The sequence below is a fragment of the Lolium perenne genome, chromosome 5 (assembly GCF_019359855.2).
Source record: "Lolium perenne isolate Kyuss_39 chromosome 5, Kyuss_2.0, whole genome shotgun sequence".
Classification (NCBI taxonomy): Eukaryota; Viridiplantae; Streptophyta; class Magnoliopsida; order Poales; family Poaceae; genus Lolium; species Lolium perenne.
The window spans coordinates 238,581,590-238,598,793 of record NC_067248.2 but is presented as its reverse complement, the minus strand read 5'-3'; the positions used below and the strand labels follow the sequence as shown (position 1 = coordinate 238,598,793).

General features: G+C 42.4%; 1 protein-coding gene and 1 long non-coding RNA gene across 2 annotated transcripts; one reads left to right on the top strand and one right to left on the bottom strand.

Moving 5' to 3' along the window:
* The first annotated feature begins 10,370 nt into the window (after positions 1–10,370).
* LOC127302379 (uncharacterized) lies at positions 10,371–13,836 on the top strand. Its single transcript, XR_007852871.2, has 3 exons — positions 10,371–12,112; positions 12,979–13,114; positions 13,339–13,836. It is a non-coding gene; the product is annotated as an uncharacterized lncRNA (long non-coding RNA).
* Positions 13,837–15,288: 1,452 nt separating this feature from the next.
* LOC127298304 (uncharacterized) lies at positions 15,289–16,188 on the bottom strand. The gene has a single exon (XM_051328195.1). The coding sequence runs from the start codon at positions 16,106–16,108 to the stop codon at positions 15,554–15,556; it is 555 nt and encodes a 184-aa protein (XP_051184155.1). The 5' UTR covers positions 16,109–16,188; the 3' UTR covers positions 15,289–15,553.
* Positions 16,189–17,204: the final 1,016 nt, after the last annotated feature.

Sequence of the window (17,204 nt, the reverse complement as noted above, 5' to 3'; positions counted from 1 at the left end):
AGGGTTTGGCCGCCTCGTGGCCCCACTTCGTCTCCTCTTCGGTCTTCTGGAAGCTTCGTGGCAAAATAGGACCCTGGGCGTTGATTTTGTCCAATTCCGAGAATATTTCGTTACTAGGATTTCTGAAACCAAAAATAGCAGAAAACAAAGAATCGGCTCTTCGGCATCTTGTTAATAGGTTAGTTCCAGAAAATGCACGAATATGACATAAAGTGTGCATAAAACATGTAGATATCATCAATAATGTGGCATGGAACACAAGAAATTATCGATACGTCGGAGACGTATCATCCACTAGTGAAAGTATGATCCCTATGCCTTGTTTCCGAACATCGAAACACCGTTTATTTACTGTTCTGCTACATGTTTACTCGCTGCCATATTTATTTCAGATTGCTATTACCACTCATATTCATCCATGTTACTTGTATTTAACTATCTCTTCCCCAAACTAGTGCACCTATACATCTGACAAGTGTATTAGGTGTGTTGGGGACACAAGAGACTTCTTGTATCGTGATTGCAGGGTTGCTTGAGAGGGATATCTTTGTCCTCTACCTCCCTGAGTTCAATAAACCTTGGGTGATTCACTTAAGGGAAACTTGCAGCTGTTCTACAAACCTCTGCTCTTGGAGGCCCAACACTGTCTACAGGAATAGAAGCGTGCGTAGACATCAAGCTATTTTCTGGCGCCGTTGCCGGGGACGTGAAGGAAAATTACACCACAGAGATTTCTAACTCCCACGTCAACTGCACGCCAGCAAGATATCTTCTGGCGCCGTTGCCGGGGAGGTAAGGTAAAAGGTATTCACATCCTCCGACTACTAAGCTATTTCCTAGCATTGTTGCCGGTGTGTGAGTGCTCGAAGCTATTTCCTTTAGATCCTGCAATTGCATCTTTTTGTTTCTTGTTTTTCACTAGTTAGGCATAATGGAAATTAACAGTGAGCTTTTTAATCTATTTCCTGAGTTAAGACATGGATTGTTTGATGCGAAAATTAAAAACCTATGGAACCTTATTTGCATGCTAGTAGAAATGATATTAGTATGAACGCTTTGAACACCATTGTTGCTAATGCTATGGAAAATTCTAAGCTTGGGGAAGCTGGTTTTGATGAGCATGATATTTTTAGTCCCCCAAGCATGGAGGAGAAAATTTACTTTGATGATACTTTACCTCCTATATATGATGATTGCAATGATGACTATCATATTTTCAGTCCACCTACTATGGAGGATAAAATTAATTATGATTATGGTGATGATAATAATAATGATAGCTACATTGTTGAATTTGCTCCCACTACAATTAATAAGAATGACTATTCTTATGTTGGGAGTGGTAATTATTTTATGCATGAGACTCATGATAAGAATGCTTTATGTGATAGTTATATTGTTGAGTTTGTTCATGCTGCTACTGAAAATTATTATGAGAGAGGGAAACATGGTTATATGCATCTTAATAATATTAAGTTTCCCCTCTTTATGTTGAGAATCTTGAAGTTACTCGTGTTTTATCTTCCTATGCTTGTCACTTTGTTCTTCATGAATTTATTTGTGTACAAGATTCCTATGCATAGGAAGTGGGTTAGACTTAAATGTGTTTTGAATTTGCTTTTTGATGCTCTCTTTTGCTTCAACTCTTATTTCTTGGGAGTGCATCATTAAAATTACTAAGCCCATCTTAATGGCTATAAAGAAAGCACTTCTTGGGAGATAACCCATGTTTTTATTTTGCTACTGTTTTGTTGTGTCTTGGAAGTTGTTACTACTGTAGCAACCTCTCCTTATCTTTATTTTATTGCATTGTTGTGCCAAGTAAAGTCTTTGATAGTAAGGTTGATACTAGATTTGGATTACTGCGCAGAAACAGATTTCTTGTTGTCACGAATTTGGGCAGGGTTCTCTGTAGGTAACTCAGAAAAATCTGCCAATTTACGTGAGTGATCCTCAGATATGTACTCAACTTTCATTCAATTTGAGCATTTTCATCTGAGCAAGTTAAGTGCCTCTAAAAAATTCATCTTTCCGGACTATTCTGTTTTGACAGATTCTGCCTTTTATTTCACATTGCCTGTTTTGCTATGTTTGATGGATTTCTTTGTTCCATTAACTTCCAGTAGCTTTGTGCAATGTCCAGAAGTGTTAAGAATGATTATGTCACCTCTGAACATGTGATTTTTTTTTTTTGATTATGCACTAACCCTCTAATGAGATTGTTTTGAGTTTGGTGTGGAGGAAGTTTTCAAGGGTCAAGAGAGGAGGATGATACAATATGATCAAGAAGAGTGAAAAGTCTAAGCTTGGGGATGCCCCCGTGGTTCATCCCTGCATATTTCAAGAAGACTCAAGCATCTAAGCTTGGGGATGCCCAAGGCATCCCCTTCTTCATCGACAACTTATCAGGTCACCTCTAGTGAAACTATATTTTTATTCCGTCACATCTTATGTACTTTACTTGGAGCGTCTGTGTGCTTTTATTTTCGTTTTGTTATTTTCATTCTCTGAATAAATTCATGCTTGTTTGGGAGAGAGACACGCTCCGCTGTTGCATATGAACACATGTGTTCTTAGCTTTACTTTTAGTGTTCATGGCGAAGGTTGAAAACTGCTTCGTTCATTGTTATTTGGTTGGTTCAGAAAATGTTGCATGTGGTAGGGGTATAATGAAATACTTGCATAATCTTGTGGATCATTGAGCTTTGATAACTTGATTCTTTGCAAACGTTTTGAGGTATTTAGATGGTAAGGCTTGTTGTTTAAGTAAGTTAAAATTAGTAGTGGATTGTTGTCTTTAAGCTTGTGTCGTACTACAAACTCTACTTAAATAGTTGAAGGTGTAGTTGGACTTGATAGCTTTCCATGTCTGAGAGTTCATCGTAATAACTAAGTTGTGCTGAAGGTCGAGGGAGCTAGCGGGGTACTTGTTCCACCGTGAACGGCCCTCCTTGGAGTAAATTTTAATCATGCTCTTAATGTTGAACCTGCTAGTTGTTTGCAATAAGCTTGTGAGTTCTTTTTGACTAATATTAAGCTACGGTTTTTGGCACTTCCACCATCCAAATTTGCTAGCCTCTTCGGTACTGTGCATTGCCTTTTGCTCACATTGAGAATTGTGCATACTTCGCCAGTACATCCAAACCCGTGGGAGGACTTTCTCTTGTTCTCCTACACATAAGCCCATACATCTTCCTCAAAACAGCCACTATACCTACCTACCACAACATTTTCATAGCTGTTCCGAGATATATTGCCATGCAACTTTCATTTTACATTACATGACTTGTTGTCATTTATTATTTATATATTGCTTTGCATGATTCTATACAGCTGATGTGTGGTTTACCCATGTTATGCTAGATCATTGCACATCCTGCTACACTGGCAGAGGCATACAGTTTTATACATCATGTTTTATTCATTATGAGTTATTTGTACCAAAAAGTGTGTTGTCATATTAGGATGTTGCCCCTAAAAGTGAAAAGAGCCATGGAGGCCATCAAAAAGAGAAACAGAAAAAGAAAAGAAAGAAAAAAATAGAAAAGAAAAAGAAAAAGAGAAAAAAAAGAATAAAGAAAAAGGGGGCAACATCACTATCTTTTATCCACACTTGTGCTCATGTTTTAGCACCTGTAGTATTCATAGTCATCATTTGTGCTCATGTTTAGCACCTATACTCCATGTGAGAGAGTTTTCATGTTTTACTAGTATAACTATGTGGGGAATTTACACTATAGAACTTGGGTTGTATATTTCAATGATGAGCTTCCTCAAAAGTGCTCTAGGTCTTCGTGAGCAACCAAGTTGGATGCACCCCCACTAGTTCCATTGGAGAGCTTTCATACACATATAGCTCTATGTGCATCCGTTGCATGGCAATCACTACTCCTTGCATAGCTTCGATTATATGACTTCCTCTTGTCTAATAATCACTTATAGCTTTGTCAGACTTTCTTTCATTGGCCTTCCAAACCCCCATTAACGTTCTTTTTGCCATAACATCATGGTGCCAATACCAAATACTTGCGCTCACTGGTTGAGTAGACTTCGAAACAGTTGATTCATGACGTTCATGTTTATTTTTACTTGACTGAATCCTTCTATGTTGTGAAAATTTACGCGATGCTTGGAATGAAGGATAGAACTTCTACGCTGGATACTTAAAACATCTTTAATGAACTTTGTACGGTTTCATGTCTTTGAAGCAATAGTTCATGAAAACTTCTAGCTTGTTTAATTCTTGCATTATCATCTCTTATATCAATATAGACATTTGCTTTGAATGATTTGATCTCAGTTCATATGCTTTACATCATTATTGGATCAAGATTATGTTGGTAGCATGTCACTTCAGAAATTATATTTGCTATCGTTTACCTACTCGAGGGCGAGTAGGAACTAAGCTTGGGGATGCTGATACGTCTCCAACGTATCTATAATTTCTTATGTTCCATGCTTATTTTATGACAATACCTACATGTTTTGTTCACACTTTATATCGTTTTGATGCATTTTCCGGAACTAACCTATTAACGAGATGCCGAAGTGCCAGTTCCTGTTTTCTGCTGTTTTTGGTTTCAGAAATCTTACACAGGAAATATTCTCGGAATTGGATGAAATCAAGGCCCACGATCTTATATTTCCACGAAGCTTCCAGAACACCGAAGAGGGACCAGAGGGGAGGCCCAGGGCCTCCACACACCATGGCGGCACGGCCAGAGAGGGGGGCCCGCCCCCTACTGTGTGGGCCCCCCCAGGACCCTTCCGACTCCGCCTCTTCGCCTATTTAAGCCCTGGTGACCTAAAACTTCGATACGAATAAGCCACGATACGAGAAAAGTTCCAGAGCCGCCGCCATCGCGAAGCCAAGATTCGGGGGACATAAGTCTCTGTTCCGGCACGCCGCCGGGACGGGGAAGTGCCACCGGAAGGCATCTCCATCGACACCACCGCCATCTTCATCGCCATAGCTGTCTCCCATGATGAGGAGGGAGTAGTTCTCCCCCGGGGCTGAGGGCTCTACCGGTAGCTATGTGGTTCATCTCTCTCCCATGTACTTCAATACAATGATCTCATGAGCTGCCTTACATGATTGAGATTCATATGATGAGCTTTGTATCACTATTAATCTATGTGCTACTGCTGTCTACTGTTGGCTTCTTTTCCTGTAGACAGTGTTGGGCCTCCAAGAGCAGAGGTTTGTAGAACAGCAACAAGTTTTCCCTTAAGTGAATCACCCAAGGTTTATCGAACTCGGGGAGGTAGATGTCAAAGATATCCCTCTCAAGCAATCCTGCAATCACGATACAAGAAGTCTCTTGTGTCCCCAACACACCTAATACACTTGTCAGATGTATAGGTGCACTAGTTCGGCGAAGAGATAGTGAAATACAAGTAATATGGATGATTGTAAGTAGTAATTGCAATCTGAAATAAAGATGGCAGCAAGCAAACATGTAACAAAACAGTAAATAAACGGAGATTTGATGCTTAGAAACAAGGCCTAGGGATCATACTTTCACTAGTGGACACTCTCAACATTGATCACATAACTGAAACTACTGTACACTCTCTTGTTGGATTACAAACACCATTCATTGTGTACGGCTACAAGAGCTCCCTCAAGCCGGAGTTAACAAGCTCCACAACATCCGGAGTTCATATTTAAGTAACCTTTAGAGTGCATGATAGACCATTGAAATTTAGACCGAGTACTAACATAGCATGCACACCGTCACCGTCAGGCTATGAAAGGGGGAATAGATCACATCAATACTATCATAGTAATAGTTAACTCCATAATCTACAAGAGATTACAATCATAACCTATGCCAAGTACTACATGAAGCACACACTGTCAACATTACATCATGGAGGAGGAATAGAGTACTTTCATAACATCACTAGAGTAGCACATAGATGATATTCAACTAGATCACAAAGAGAGAGATGAACCACATAGCTACGGTAGAGCCCTCAGCTTCGGGGGAGAACTACTCCCTCCTCATCATGGGAGACAGCAGCGGCGATGAAGATGGCGGTGGTGTCGATGGAGATGCCTTCCGGGGGCACTTCCCCATCCCGGCGGCGTGCCGGAACAGAGACTTCCGTCCCCCGAATCTTGGCTTCGCGATGGCGGCGGCTCTGGAAGGTTTCTCGTATCGTGGCTTATTCCTCTAGGGTTTTTGCGACGAAGAGGTTTTATAGGCGGAAGGGCAGCCTCGGAGGGGCCCTGGTGGAGCCACACCATAGGGGGGCGCGCCCACCCCCTTGGCCGCGCCGCCCTGGCGTGTGGGGCCCCCCTGGCTCCCCTCTGGTCTCTCTTCGGTGTTCTGGAAGCTTCGTGGAAATATAAGATCGTGGGCGTTGATTTCGTCCAATTCCGAGAATATTTCCTTTGTAGGATTTCTGAAACCAAAAACAGCAGAAAACAGGAACTGGCACTTCGGCATCTCGTTAATAGGTTAGTTCCGGAAAATGCACAATAATGACATAAAGTGTGTATAAAACATGTAAGTATCATCATAAAAGTAGCATGGAACATCAGAAATTATAGATACGTTGGAGACGTATCAGCTACTCTAGTGATGTTATTAAAGCACTCTATTCCTCCTCCATGATGTAATGTTGACAGTGTGTGCATCATATAGTACTTGGCGTAGGTTATGATTGTAATCTCTTGTAGATTATGGAGTTAACTATTACTATGATAGTATTGATGCGATCTATTCCCCCTTTCATAGCCTGACGGTGACAGTGTGCATGCTATGTTAGTACTCGGTATAATTGCAACGGTCTATTATGCACTCTAAGGTTACTTAAATATGAACACCGGATGTTGTGGAGCTTGTTAACTCCGGCTTGAGGGAGCTCTTGTAGCCCTACACAATGAATGGTGTTTGTCATCCAACAAGAGAGTGTAGAAAGTAGCATTTATCTATTCAGCTATGTGATCAATGTTGAGAGTGTCCACTAGTGAAAGTATGATCCCTAGGCCTTGTTTCCGAACATCGAAGCACCGTTTATTTACTGTTCTGCTACATGTTTACTCGCTGCCATATTTATTTCAGATTGCTATTACCACTCATATTCATCCATATTACTTGTATTTCACTATCTCTTCGCCGAACTAGTGCACCTATACATCTGACAAGTATATTAGGCGTGTTGGGGACACAAGAGATTTCTTGTATCGTGATTGCAGGGTTGCTTGAGAGGGATATCTTTGTCCTCTACCTCCCTGAGTTCGATAAACCTTGGGTGATTCACTTAAGGGAAACTTGGTGCTGTTCTACAAACCTCTGCTCTTGGAGGCCCAACACTGTCTACAGGAATAGAAGCGTGCGTAGACATCAAGCTATTTTCTGGCGCCGTTGCCGGGGACGTGAAGGAAAATTACACCACAGAGATTTCTAACTCCCACGTCAACTGCACGCCAGCAACGCCTTAGCAACTCACGATCTGTTGAATTAAGGGGTGAGATTCAGCTATAATTTCTAGATCATCAATGATTTTAGTGAGTCTATCTCTTTCTTTTTTGTAGACCCCACTTTTATTCTTCGCCCATCCACGAAAAGGAAACGACGCACCTGTCTAATTTTTTTGCCAAGTATCTATGGGACTTAGACCGTTTGTCAGAGACTCCCACACATATTTTATAAGATAAAAAAATCTCCTTCCCTTAACCAGGATAGTTCAAAAGTGAACAAAGCTTTATTTTCCAAATGAGCTTGCTCTCTGGAATAAAGTAAGAGAGGTGTGTGATCCGACCCCATATGGGTCAATGGGCGCATTGAGGCTAATGGATATTTTTGTTCCCATTCTACACTGGCTATGGTCTAGCTTTATATATGTAGGAATCTCACGACGACTCGTCCAAGACGAGAGGCTTAAGCTGAGCCTTAGATATATTGCGATAAGTTAGACGAGTCAAGCAGCATAGAATGTTACTAAATAAGTTGCTGATCTCAAATAGCATCAACCACTAGTAGAAAAAAGACCTTTCATCCCAACTCATTAGTCCCCAAATATTTTGACCCGGGATTAATGGGGTCTTTAGTCCCGGTTCTGCTGGTGATCCGAGACTAATGCTCCGACCCGGGACTAAAGGGTACACTTTAGTCCCGGTTGGTGTCCCCAACCGGGACTAAAGGGCTATGGTGGGCTGCGGCCGGCGCAAGCCTCTTTAGTCCCGGTTGGTGTTACCAACCGAGACTAAAGGGTACACTTTAGTCCCGGTTGGTGTCCCCAACCGGGATTAAAGGTTTTTTCTGGTTTTTACTCCCCACGCACCCGGTTAGCCAATTTTTAGATTCTCAAAATTCCAAATGAAAATACGAAAGCAAGAAGATTTTATTTTTTGCTATAAATTACGAATTATATATATTTTTTTTTAAAATTAAAATTAATAATTGCATCCTGCATAAAGATTACTATTACTTTTACCCAATTTTTAGATTTTCAAATTTTTAGGTTTTACGTTTGGCAAAAAAAAAATTAAAATTAAAAAATTAAAAAAATACAAATTAAAAAGTTAATGTTTATTTATTTATTCAAGATTATTATTACATCATTAATTTTGTTTATTAAAAGAATTATTTGAAATTCAAACAAAAAATAAATGTGACATCGACCAACATGTTAATAGGATTGATATGATACTACTATCACATACATGCGCGCGAAGCACTTGGATGCGGGACGGAATGAAACTCGGAAGTTAAGCGTGCTAGTGCTAGAGTAGTGGGAGGATGGGTGACCGAGCGAAAAGTTTGACCACGAGTAAGTAATTTGACTAGAGATAAGTGTAGTTAGAGATAGACACTAAACTATGCAAATAACTGAAATAATAGAAATTCTGGAAAAATAGGAAAAAATGGAGTGAAAAAAAATAAAATAAAAAATTCGAGAATCCGGAGATATTTTCGCCCCCACGCGCGGGACCACGTGGATGGACCTTTAGTCCCGGTTCGTAAGCAACCGGAACTAGGGGGGGGGGGTCCTTTAGTCTCGACCCTTTAGTCCCGGTTGCACAACCGGGACTAAAGCCCCTTATGACCCGAGACTAAAGGGCCTTTTTCTACTAGTGTAGCTATGCCATTTTGCTTCAACCTCATAGATTTGGATTTTTAATTTGTCATGAATCCTTATTGAACCGAGGAGGATCTCGAATCTTTTATACTCTTATGGATGTGGATATGTATAAGAAATTTGGACCCACACAATATTTTTGTTGTAACAGTATGTTGGATATAATATTCGTGGAACTGTGTTTCGTGAGTGTTATGCCAACCACTTGCAGCGGTGTGCTGGATCACCACAAAGATCCAGTCAGGAGATACTCACACAATTATAGTTAAACTGTATTATGTAGATCGAACTAGCTAGAGATCCATCCATGCATGTATGAAACTTGGAAAATGAATCGTGGATCCTGCCAGTATATGAAACTGATCACGCGGTGAGCAAAAAATACACTGGGTGCACATGGGACAATTACACTGTTGGATGCATGATAAGTAATATGCAAAATTTCCATTTGTTCTGAAATTTCCGTTCTGGCTCGGATCCTCTTAGCAGTTGGATCCTTCAGGAAGCCATAGTAGGGATTTTGACGAAGAGGCCGACTAGGCTCTCATCATGTTCCAATGGAAGGAAAACTACCCAAATCCTCAAACTTGGTCCCCATACAAATACTTAAATTATTTCAGCCAACTGCAAAATAGATGTCACAGATTAAAGACTCACACCTGCGTGCCCGGATATCAAAAGCTACCAAATTGTTAAATCAATTGTGGTTTTGATAGGCACTTGAGGGGATATTATGATATATTTACCATATTCTAGATGGTTTCTTAAATTACTCGATCCATAGGGGCATTACCTTTCGGTCCTGGTCATTTTATTAATATACCATCAATGTCGCTACATTATTTCGATATCAAGCTTTATAATTATTTGTTACTTAAGTGAATAGTTGGAGCAACCTAGCTACCACTCACACACTCCAAGTCGATCACCAGTCACCAGTCACCAGTCACCACTGCTAATGGTTTTTTATTTTTTTGTACGGATACCACAGCTAGTGTATGATCCACTAATTGGAAGTTTGGGGCACATTGATCAGAGAGGAGTATAAGTCAATAAGCTTGTTATCTTGGAAGATTTACCTTGAAACTTGTAACTTATCTAAATGTTCAATTCTTTGCGATGAGGACATCTAAATGTGTTTAATCTATACCTAATAATAAAGGAGCTAAGGTTTCTGCCAAAATTTTCGTCCAACTTTTTTTTGGACCGTTTTACCCTCCCACCAATTCACATAATACGCACAGTTGCCATCTTACCGGTCAAACGCTCCTAATGAATCGATAGCTCGGGTTTCCAGTCTGGAATCAATCATTGGCCGCCGCGGCCATGCCCTCGCGTCGATTTGGGCGATGGCACCGGCCGAGCATGTTCCTGGTCGCGGAGAAGCTCCCGCCACGATCCGTTCCTCACCGGCTCGCTACGAGGCGCCACCTCCCTGGTCGTCGGCGGCCTCCGCCCTGATCCTTCCATCGATGGCTGCTCTGCCCCGATCCGTACCTGCTCTTTTGATTGTCTAGGCGAGTCAGACCTCTGCCTCGTCGCGCTCTGGGACCGGGCCTTTTCGCGCGCCTGGGTGCTGCAGCGACCGCCGGTCGACAGCCTCCTTCTGGCCCCTCCGAAGCGCGCTGGTTTTTGTGCCCAGATCTTAAGAGTTCGTGATGAATCGGCGATTCCCTTGATGGCCATGCTCGGAGACGGTGTTCCCTTGCCGGCCGGCTCTCACACGTCCTCCGGCAACGCGAGTCTGGCTCCAACTCGGGGAAGGAGATGCACTGCCTGGCTTAGGCCTTTGACGCCGCTGAGCCTGGGCACCACGCCATGGTTCTGATGCGCCAATGGCTGGACGAGATGGGCAGCCACTGAAGTTTGCTTCACCGATGCTTCTCCTCTTCAGTCACCTGATTCAGTGATGTGCTAGCTCTATGTACTCGGCTCTGATGCTGAGACAGGCGTCCTCACGCAAGCAAGCGCAGATTTGGGAGACACCCACTCGACGGATGAAAAGATTCAGCTGAAAATAGAAGAGGATTTGGGGGAAAAAACAAGCTACTCCCCGTATCAACTCTTTTTTCCTTCATGCTGACAAACAAAGGATGATGAGACGTGGTTGCACGACCTCTTGTGGCCTTGTGGGCCTTTGCTATTTTCTCTTAATCCTTTCGATCATGTGCAGATGAAGATGGAAAAGAATTTTCAGTGGTGTCCGACATTCAGCAATCTTATAAAAGTGACTCTTGCTTCATACATGGTGTGATGCGTATTAGTCACCAGAACAAGGTCTGATGCAAGGCATTCTGTGACTCCCGTCATTGACCTCTCATGCAAACATGAAGTCCTGTTAGATCGACATTGAAGGAACATGGCATGATATTTGATGTCTACATCTTCATTTCCACACAATAGAATCACGGTGATTATTTTGAAGGATTTTCTGCTCATGGCGAACTAGATGAAAACATATCATTTAGCTGCAACATCTTCTATATGGTGGGTTTTGATTGGAATTCGTCGATGAAGGCCTCACTGGTTCCCATGTCGGAGTGGTTGATTGAACGGATACCGTGAATTTCAAATTCTTTCTAGCAATTTATCCAACTTAATCTGCTTCCTCTACACCTTGGCCCCGAGGGTTGTCAAGGCCTTTGTCAAGTGCGGTGATGGTGATGATGGCGATGCTTGGCTATATTGGTGCTGGCACACATGTATTGGGTGGACTAGCCTTAACACAGAGCAGCCGGATTTCAATCACCCAGTGAGTTTCCATGGTGCCCCTTGACCAGGCTGCTGGATTCCCCTGCGATGGACTTGATCTGGTGGAGGACTAGAGGTGGAGTGGGTCATTCGGCTTTGGAGGTCCTGGGAATTTTTCTTAGACCCAATAGGCGTTGGCTTACAACAGGATTTTTGTGGGACGCACCTCTGGCTGGGTGTTTTTTCTGTGTAGAACTGGGATCATAAGGGAAGAATAGGGCCTGGAACCTAGAGGAGCTCGATAGCAACAAATCTCTCTCCCTTTCGGGTATTTACCTTTTCTTTCCTTCACACCTTCAAGCTCAATTTTACCTATTGCTGATCTGGTTTAGTTTGCAAAGCCCAGTGTTATGTCAGTTTTCTACGGTTCAACTTCATACATGCTTAGAACCCCTAAACATAAAACAACGAAATTGATAAAGAAAGCCCAAATTAAGCTATAAGAAATGGTACAACCTATTATTATACACACAAAGACAACTAAAAAGGGTTCGCTTCAAATTTATTTGTTTGATCTATTTCCCTCTGAAATTATGACGTCCATATCACCATTATAAAGAATCCAGATATTAAGTCTGACATCCTGATTGAGCTTATGTAGATTGCACCCAAGTTACAGCAAAATAAGCTGATTGGGTCTTATACAACTTCAGATCTGGCCACTTTACATTTGTAGTCTACTATAAATCAAAGCCGCAATCAATCAAAAGTTAGATAAGAACATCACTTCAGATTTACCCACTCAGCCGAAGCGATGCGTCCTAATTGCCTGATGGTCACGGATGCAGGACTGTTGTTACTACTCTTTACTAAGCTCTCTTGTTAGAATTAGCCATGCTGTGGGATATTAGCCATGCATATATAGGAAGTTAAACAATTGTAAATTGGTTTGATCATATATATCTGTAGAAGAAGGGGAAAAACTGGATTAGTGTTTATCTTCCAAATTCTGAATTAGTGTTTATCTCCATATTGCAGATGTACCCTATGGATCTTGGCATGTTTATGTTCGCAGAATTAGAAAATTTTGAGTTGATTATTTCCAAACCTTACCTTGACATGTTTATCTCCAATGGTCATAAAGGTAGCTTTATCTCATGGAGTAATCTCATTGCATTTGCCTTCTTTCTTTAGGCGGATTGCTCTCGTTGCTGTCTTCGGCGTCTGTGCACAAGACTGTCCGCTCATTTAAATATGCGTTGGAATCTTCTTCTTGTGAGATATGCTTCACTCTCTAATAAAGTTCATCTAAAATAGATTTTATACTCAGGTACATATTTTGATAGCCGGCTAACCATCTATCTCTCTTTTGATTCGGATTTGTGTTCTAATAAGCTCTTTAAAGTAGAGATGGTTGAATGAATGTAGGCGCGCAATTGGCTCATCATTGTTTCCTCTTTAAGTATTTATTTTATATCTGCTTATCTTTACAACAAATTGATAGCCTCGTTGTCATGCCAATGTGAATTTACCTTGTGTGCCTCGGTGACACAGGTTTTTCTCTGCCGGTGCAACGCACGGGCACGTTTCCTAGTTGGGATAAAAAGGATTGCCTGAGAGATGGTGCTGACGGTGGCAATCCTGCGGCAAAGCGAGGCTAGGACCAGGAGCCTGGCCATGAGGATGACAGTCTTGCTCTTGCACAACGACACCACCTTCTTGAGATTGCCTATCTTCATCTTCGATGCGAAATCAAGGACACTAACTTAGGATGTGTGGTGCCTTAGGATTGGCATTAGAAGATAAATGAGTGCTAGATCTTCTGCTTTCAAAAAAAGTGCTAGATCTTCTGGTCAAGATGAGATAGTGTGGCTCAAGAGTATACAAGTTTCATATTCCCAGGCCTTGTCCTGAAAACACAATGGTGTGTATTTGTAGCCAGAAACTAGGCGTGCATCATGCACGGAGATGCACGGTGCATGTATGCTGCACTGTTTTTCACCAGCCGAAGGTCGTGAGATCTAGTGATTTATTTGAAGCCAATTGGCAGTAGTTCGGAATTGGATCTAATATAGGAACTTGAATTTGATCTACTATCTAAACTAAATAATCGATTCAATCTTTGATCGATATCAGGTGCATCCCCGCGTAGAAGATCTCGGGGGGGGGGGGGGGGGGGGGGGCAATGCGGAAGTGGCGAGAAAACTTAGGATCGGGACCGCACGCATGGCTAACCGCTCTGATACTATATAGAAAGTTGTAATGTCTAATTTCTCGTGTTGTATCGATTTGATCCTTGCGGAGATATACATAGAGGTACACTGAGGGGACAAGACTTGAACTACAAGAAGAACTAATCCTAGTCTAACCTCAGCCGTAAATTTATTCTAACACTGGTGCGTTTGGAGACTCACGAACACCTCAGCCGACACCATCGGGTTCGGATCCTCCATGGGGAAGCCATGCTCTGGGTAAAGCTCCGTCACTGGCAGGGTAACGATGACATCGAGCTGTTCATGCTGCAGTGTTTCCTGTCGCGGCAGCGAAACATTGCCAATCTTTGTCACGGCACAACTCTATCCGATTCTCTGCCGCGATAGAAACATGCAGAGAAGAAGCGGGCGCAGGCTGCAGTTTGGATGCGATCGTCGCATGCTTGTACTTGTGCTGTGCGGGAGGAGCTGAGCGAGCATCTCAACCTTCCTTTTCCTCCTCAACTATCTGATACCACCAGTAGGACGTTGCGGATGGCGAGCCAACCTCATAATTTTTCAAATACACCTGTGTGATAGTTGGATGCCACAGATTAAAGACTCCCAGTTGCATGCCTGAAAATAGAAAGGCACTAAATTTTAATTTGAGGTTGGGGGATATTATGATATTTATGTTTATCGTATTTCCCAATAATTTCTTAGATATTACTCCATCATATACTGGGATTACCTTTCGGTCATTGGTCATTTTAGTAACATATCATCAATGTAATCCTACTACATCAATTTGCTATCAAGCTTTATAATTCTCGTTTCTTAAGTGAATTATTGGAGAAAATTTGTTATCACTCACTCTCACCAAGTCGATCACCAGTCACTCACCACTCACCACTCACCACTGTTACTATTTTTTCATTTTTTTTTGCATGAATACCACTGCTATTGTGTGAACCACTAATTGGGAAGCATTGAGTTGTGGGGAAGTGCACTTAAGAAGCTATTTATGTATGGGATTACCTTGTAATTTGTCTATTTTTTAGCGAGGAATATATCAAAATCTATTTAATCAGGAGAAAAAGGATAACCACTGATAATGTAATATGTTTCATTCCGCATCATTGTTATTAAAACGAGTGTGCACTTTTCTAGATAATATGTTGTCGCTATATATGCTTAGGCTGAGAGATCTCATGATCATGTGATGGATTTGGAAAGAGCTTAGAGAAGGACACCAAAGGTTCATCCATGGAACAATATCAAGTGCCATCACATATAAAATACACTCCTTAATTTCACTCCTATATTATCTCACTTGTCTTCGACAAAGTACTATTAAAAAGGAGACATCGAGATGGATAAATTTCACTAGAAAAAGAAGAAACATCTCATGAGAAAATTGGTACAATATTGTACAGGAACACTTGTATATATGCTTATGTACACCACCACAAGCTGTTCACCATGACCTTGCATCACTAGGTAGCTACAGTATACCGATCTCACTTGGTCTCACCCAGCATATGGATCTATTGTTACTTGGTCAGTGCGAAAAGAAGCTACAAACTCTGGCTCATCCGGTTCCGGAACCTGTTGATGAACATGTCGGCAGCCTGGTCGATCTCATCGTCAACATTGAACTCCAACCCCTCCACCTCCCGATTACTCCTGATCACATCCATCACCGACGGCTCGTTCTCATTGTGGTCATCATCACACGCATCAAGTAGCATGTCGTGGATATCATGATCACCATCATCGAGGTCGTAGTCATTGTAGCAACAATTATCATCGTCGAAGATGGAGTGCAAGGTCCAGTTAGGGCAAACACCAGCATCACCATCTTCTTCATGAAACAGTGCCAACTGATTAGAAATATCAACGGTGTGTCCACGATGAAGCGCGCCGCCCCCCAACCCCTTGCGCGGCATGATGGCTTTATCACTGTCCGTCCCCCGGTCGTTGCCCACCATGAGCGAATGGATACCCTGAGAGATGACACCGATGGTGGCAATCCTGCGGCGGAGCGATGCGAGGACGAGCAGCCTGGCCGTTAGGACGACGGTCTTGCTCTTGCACAACGCGGCCACCTTCTTGAAGTTGCCGATCTTCATCTTCGATGGGAAATCAAGGACAATTACTTAGCCTTCTTGAAGTGCTCTACTAATCCAGATGAGAGTGTGGAAGAAGAGGCTTCAGGTTTCAGATTCATGGGCCTTGTCCTGAAGCCACAAGGGTGTATTTATAGCCTGAAACTGGGCGTGCATGTACGTGCAACTTTGGTAATGTCATGATCAAACTATTGGTATGTCTATTAAAGCATACACAGTATGAAACAAAAATTTCGAAGGAAAAATATACGCATGACAGTAACATTTCGAGATAACAATTTGGCATGTGGAGTTGGCACTATGAGAATGTTGGCAGTGAAAGCAAGTTAAAAGGCAAGAAAGCTAGCGATGTGATTTGTGGGAGGAAAGATATGGAGAAAGTGTTTGTTCCAGTTAGGCCATAAAGGGGTACATGCCCGAGTTGGGCGCGCGGATTGGGTCTTTGGGATCCCAAATTCCCAATATCTCCGTGAGCAAAAAGGTTAACTGAAGATAGCACACCGGTAGTAGGAAGCAGAAGCAACCAAACCGGGAGTGTCTTTAAGTCTTTTCTTGGGGTTGTTTCCCTGTGATTCATGCCCAAAATTACCAAAGCGCGTACGTGCACGGGAAGGTCGTTACAGCAACGCCGTTCCTGCAGTGTGTGTATCACATAATGATGCAATTAACTGTCAGTTCTACCTCTAGGCTATAGCTTTGTGCAGCTAGCTTCTTCTCCGGCGTGCACTTTGTTGCTCCACCATCGACCAATCCCGGGATACACATACATATGGGAGCTTCGATTGGTTAATTTAGGGGAGACAACTGATGAAGTAGTCTCGATCGGAAGGACCGGCAGGCATGATGCGTGTTCTCTCCGGGTGCGCGCATCAACGAAACACAGCGGTATGCTTTTCAGCCTAGCTTGTTGGTCCGACATCAGAGAACTCCATGCATGCTTGGCATGCAGAGCTTGGTGGGCGACCGCGGCAACTCCTTTCACCTTTGCGTGACCGTACGTTTCTTGTTTTGCAGATCGGTGAAACGGGAAGATCCTTTTTATTGCGTTGCACTGTTGTTGTCAGCGTGCATATGCAGGCAGCGCCCGGGTTGGCTTTGA

What these genes read in the sequence shown, in the direction of transcription:
- LOC127298304 (XM_051328195.1), bottom strand. Translation starts at nt 16,108, where the DNA reads ATGAAGATCGGCAACTTCAAGAAGGTGGCCGCGTTGTGCAAGAGCAAG.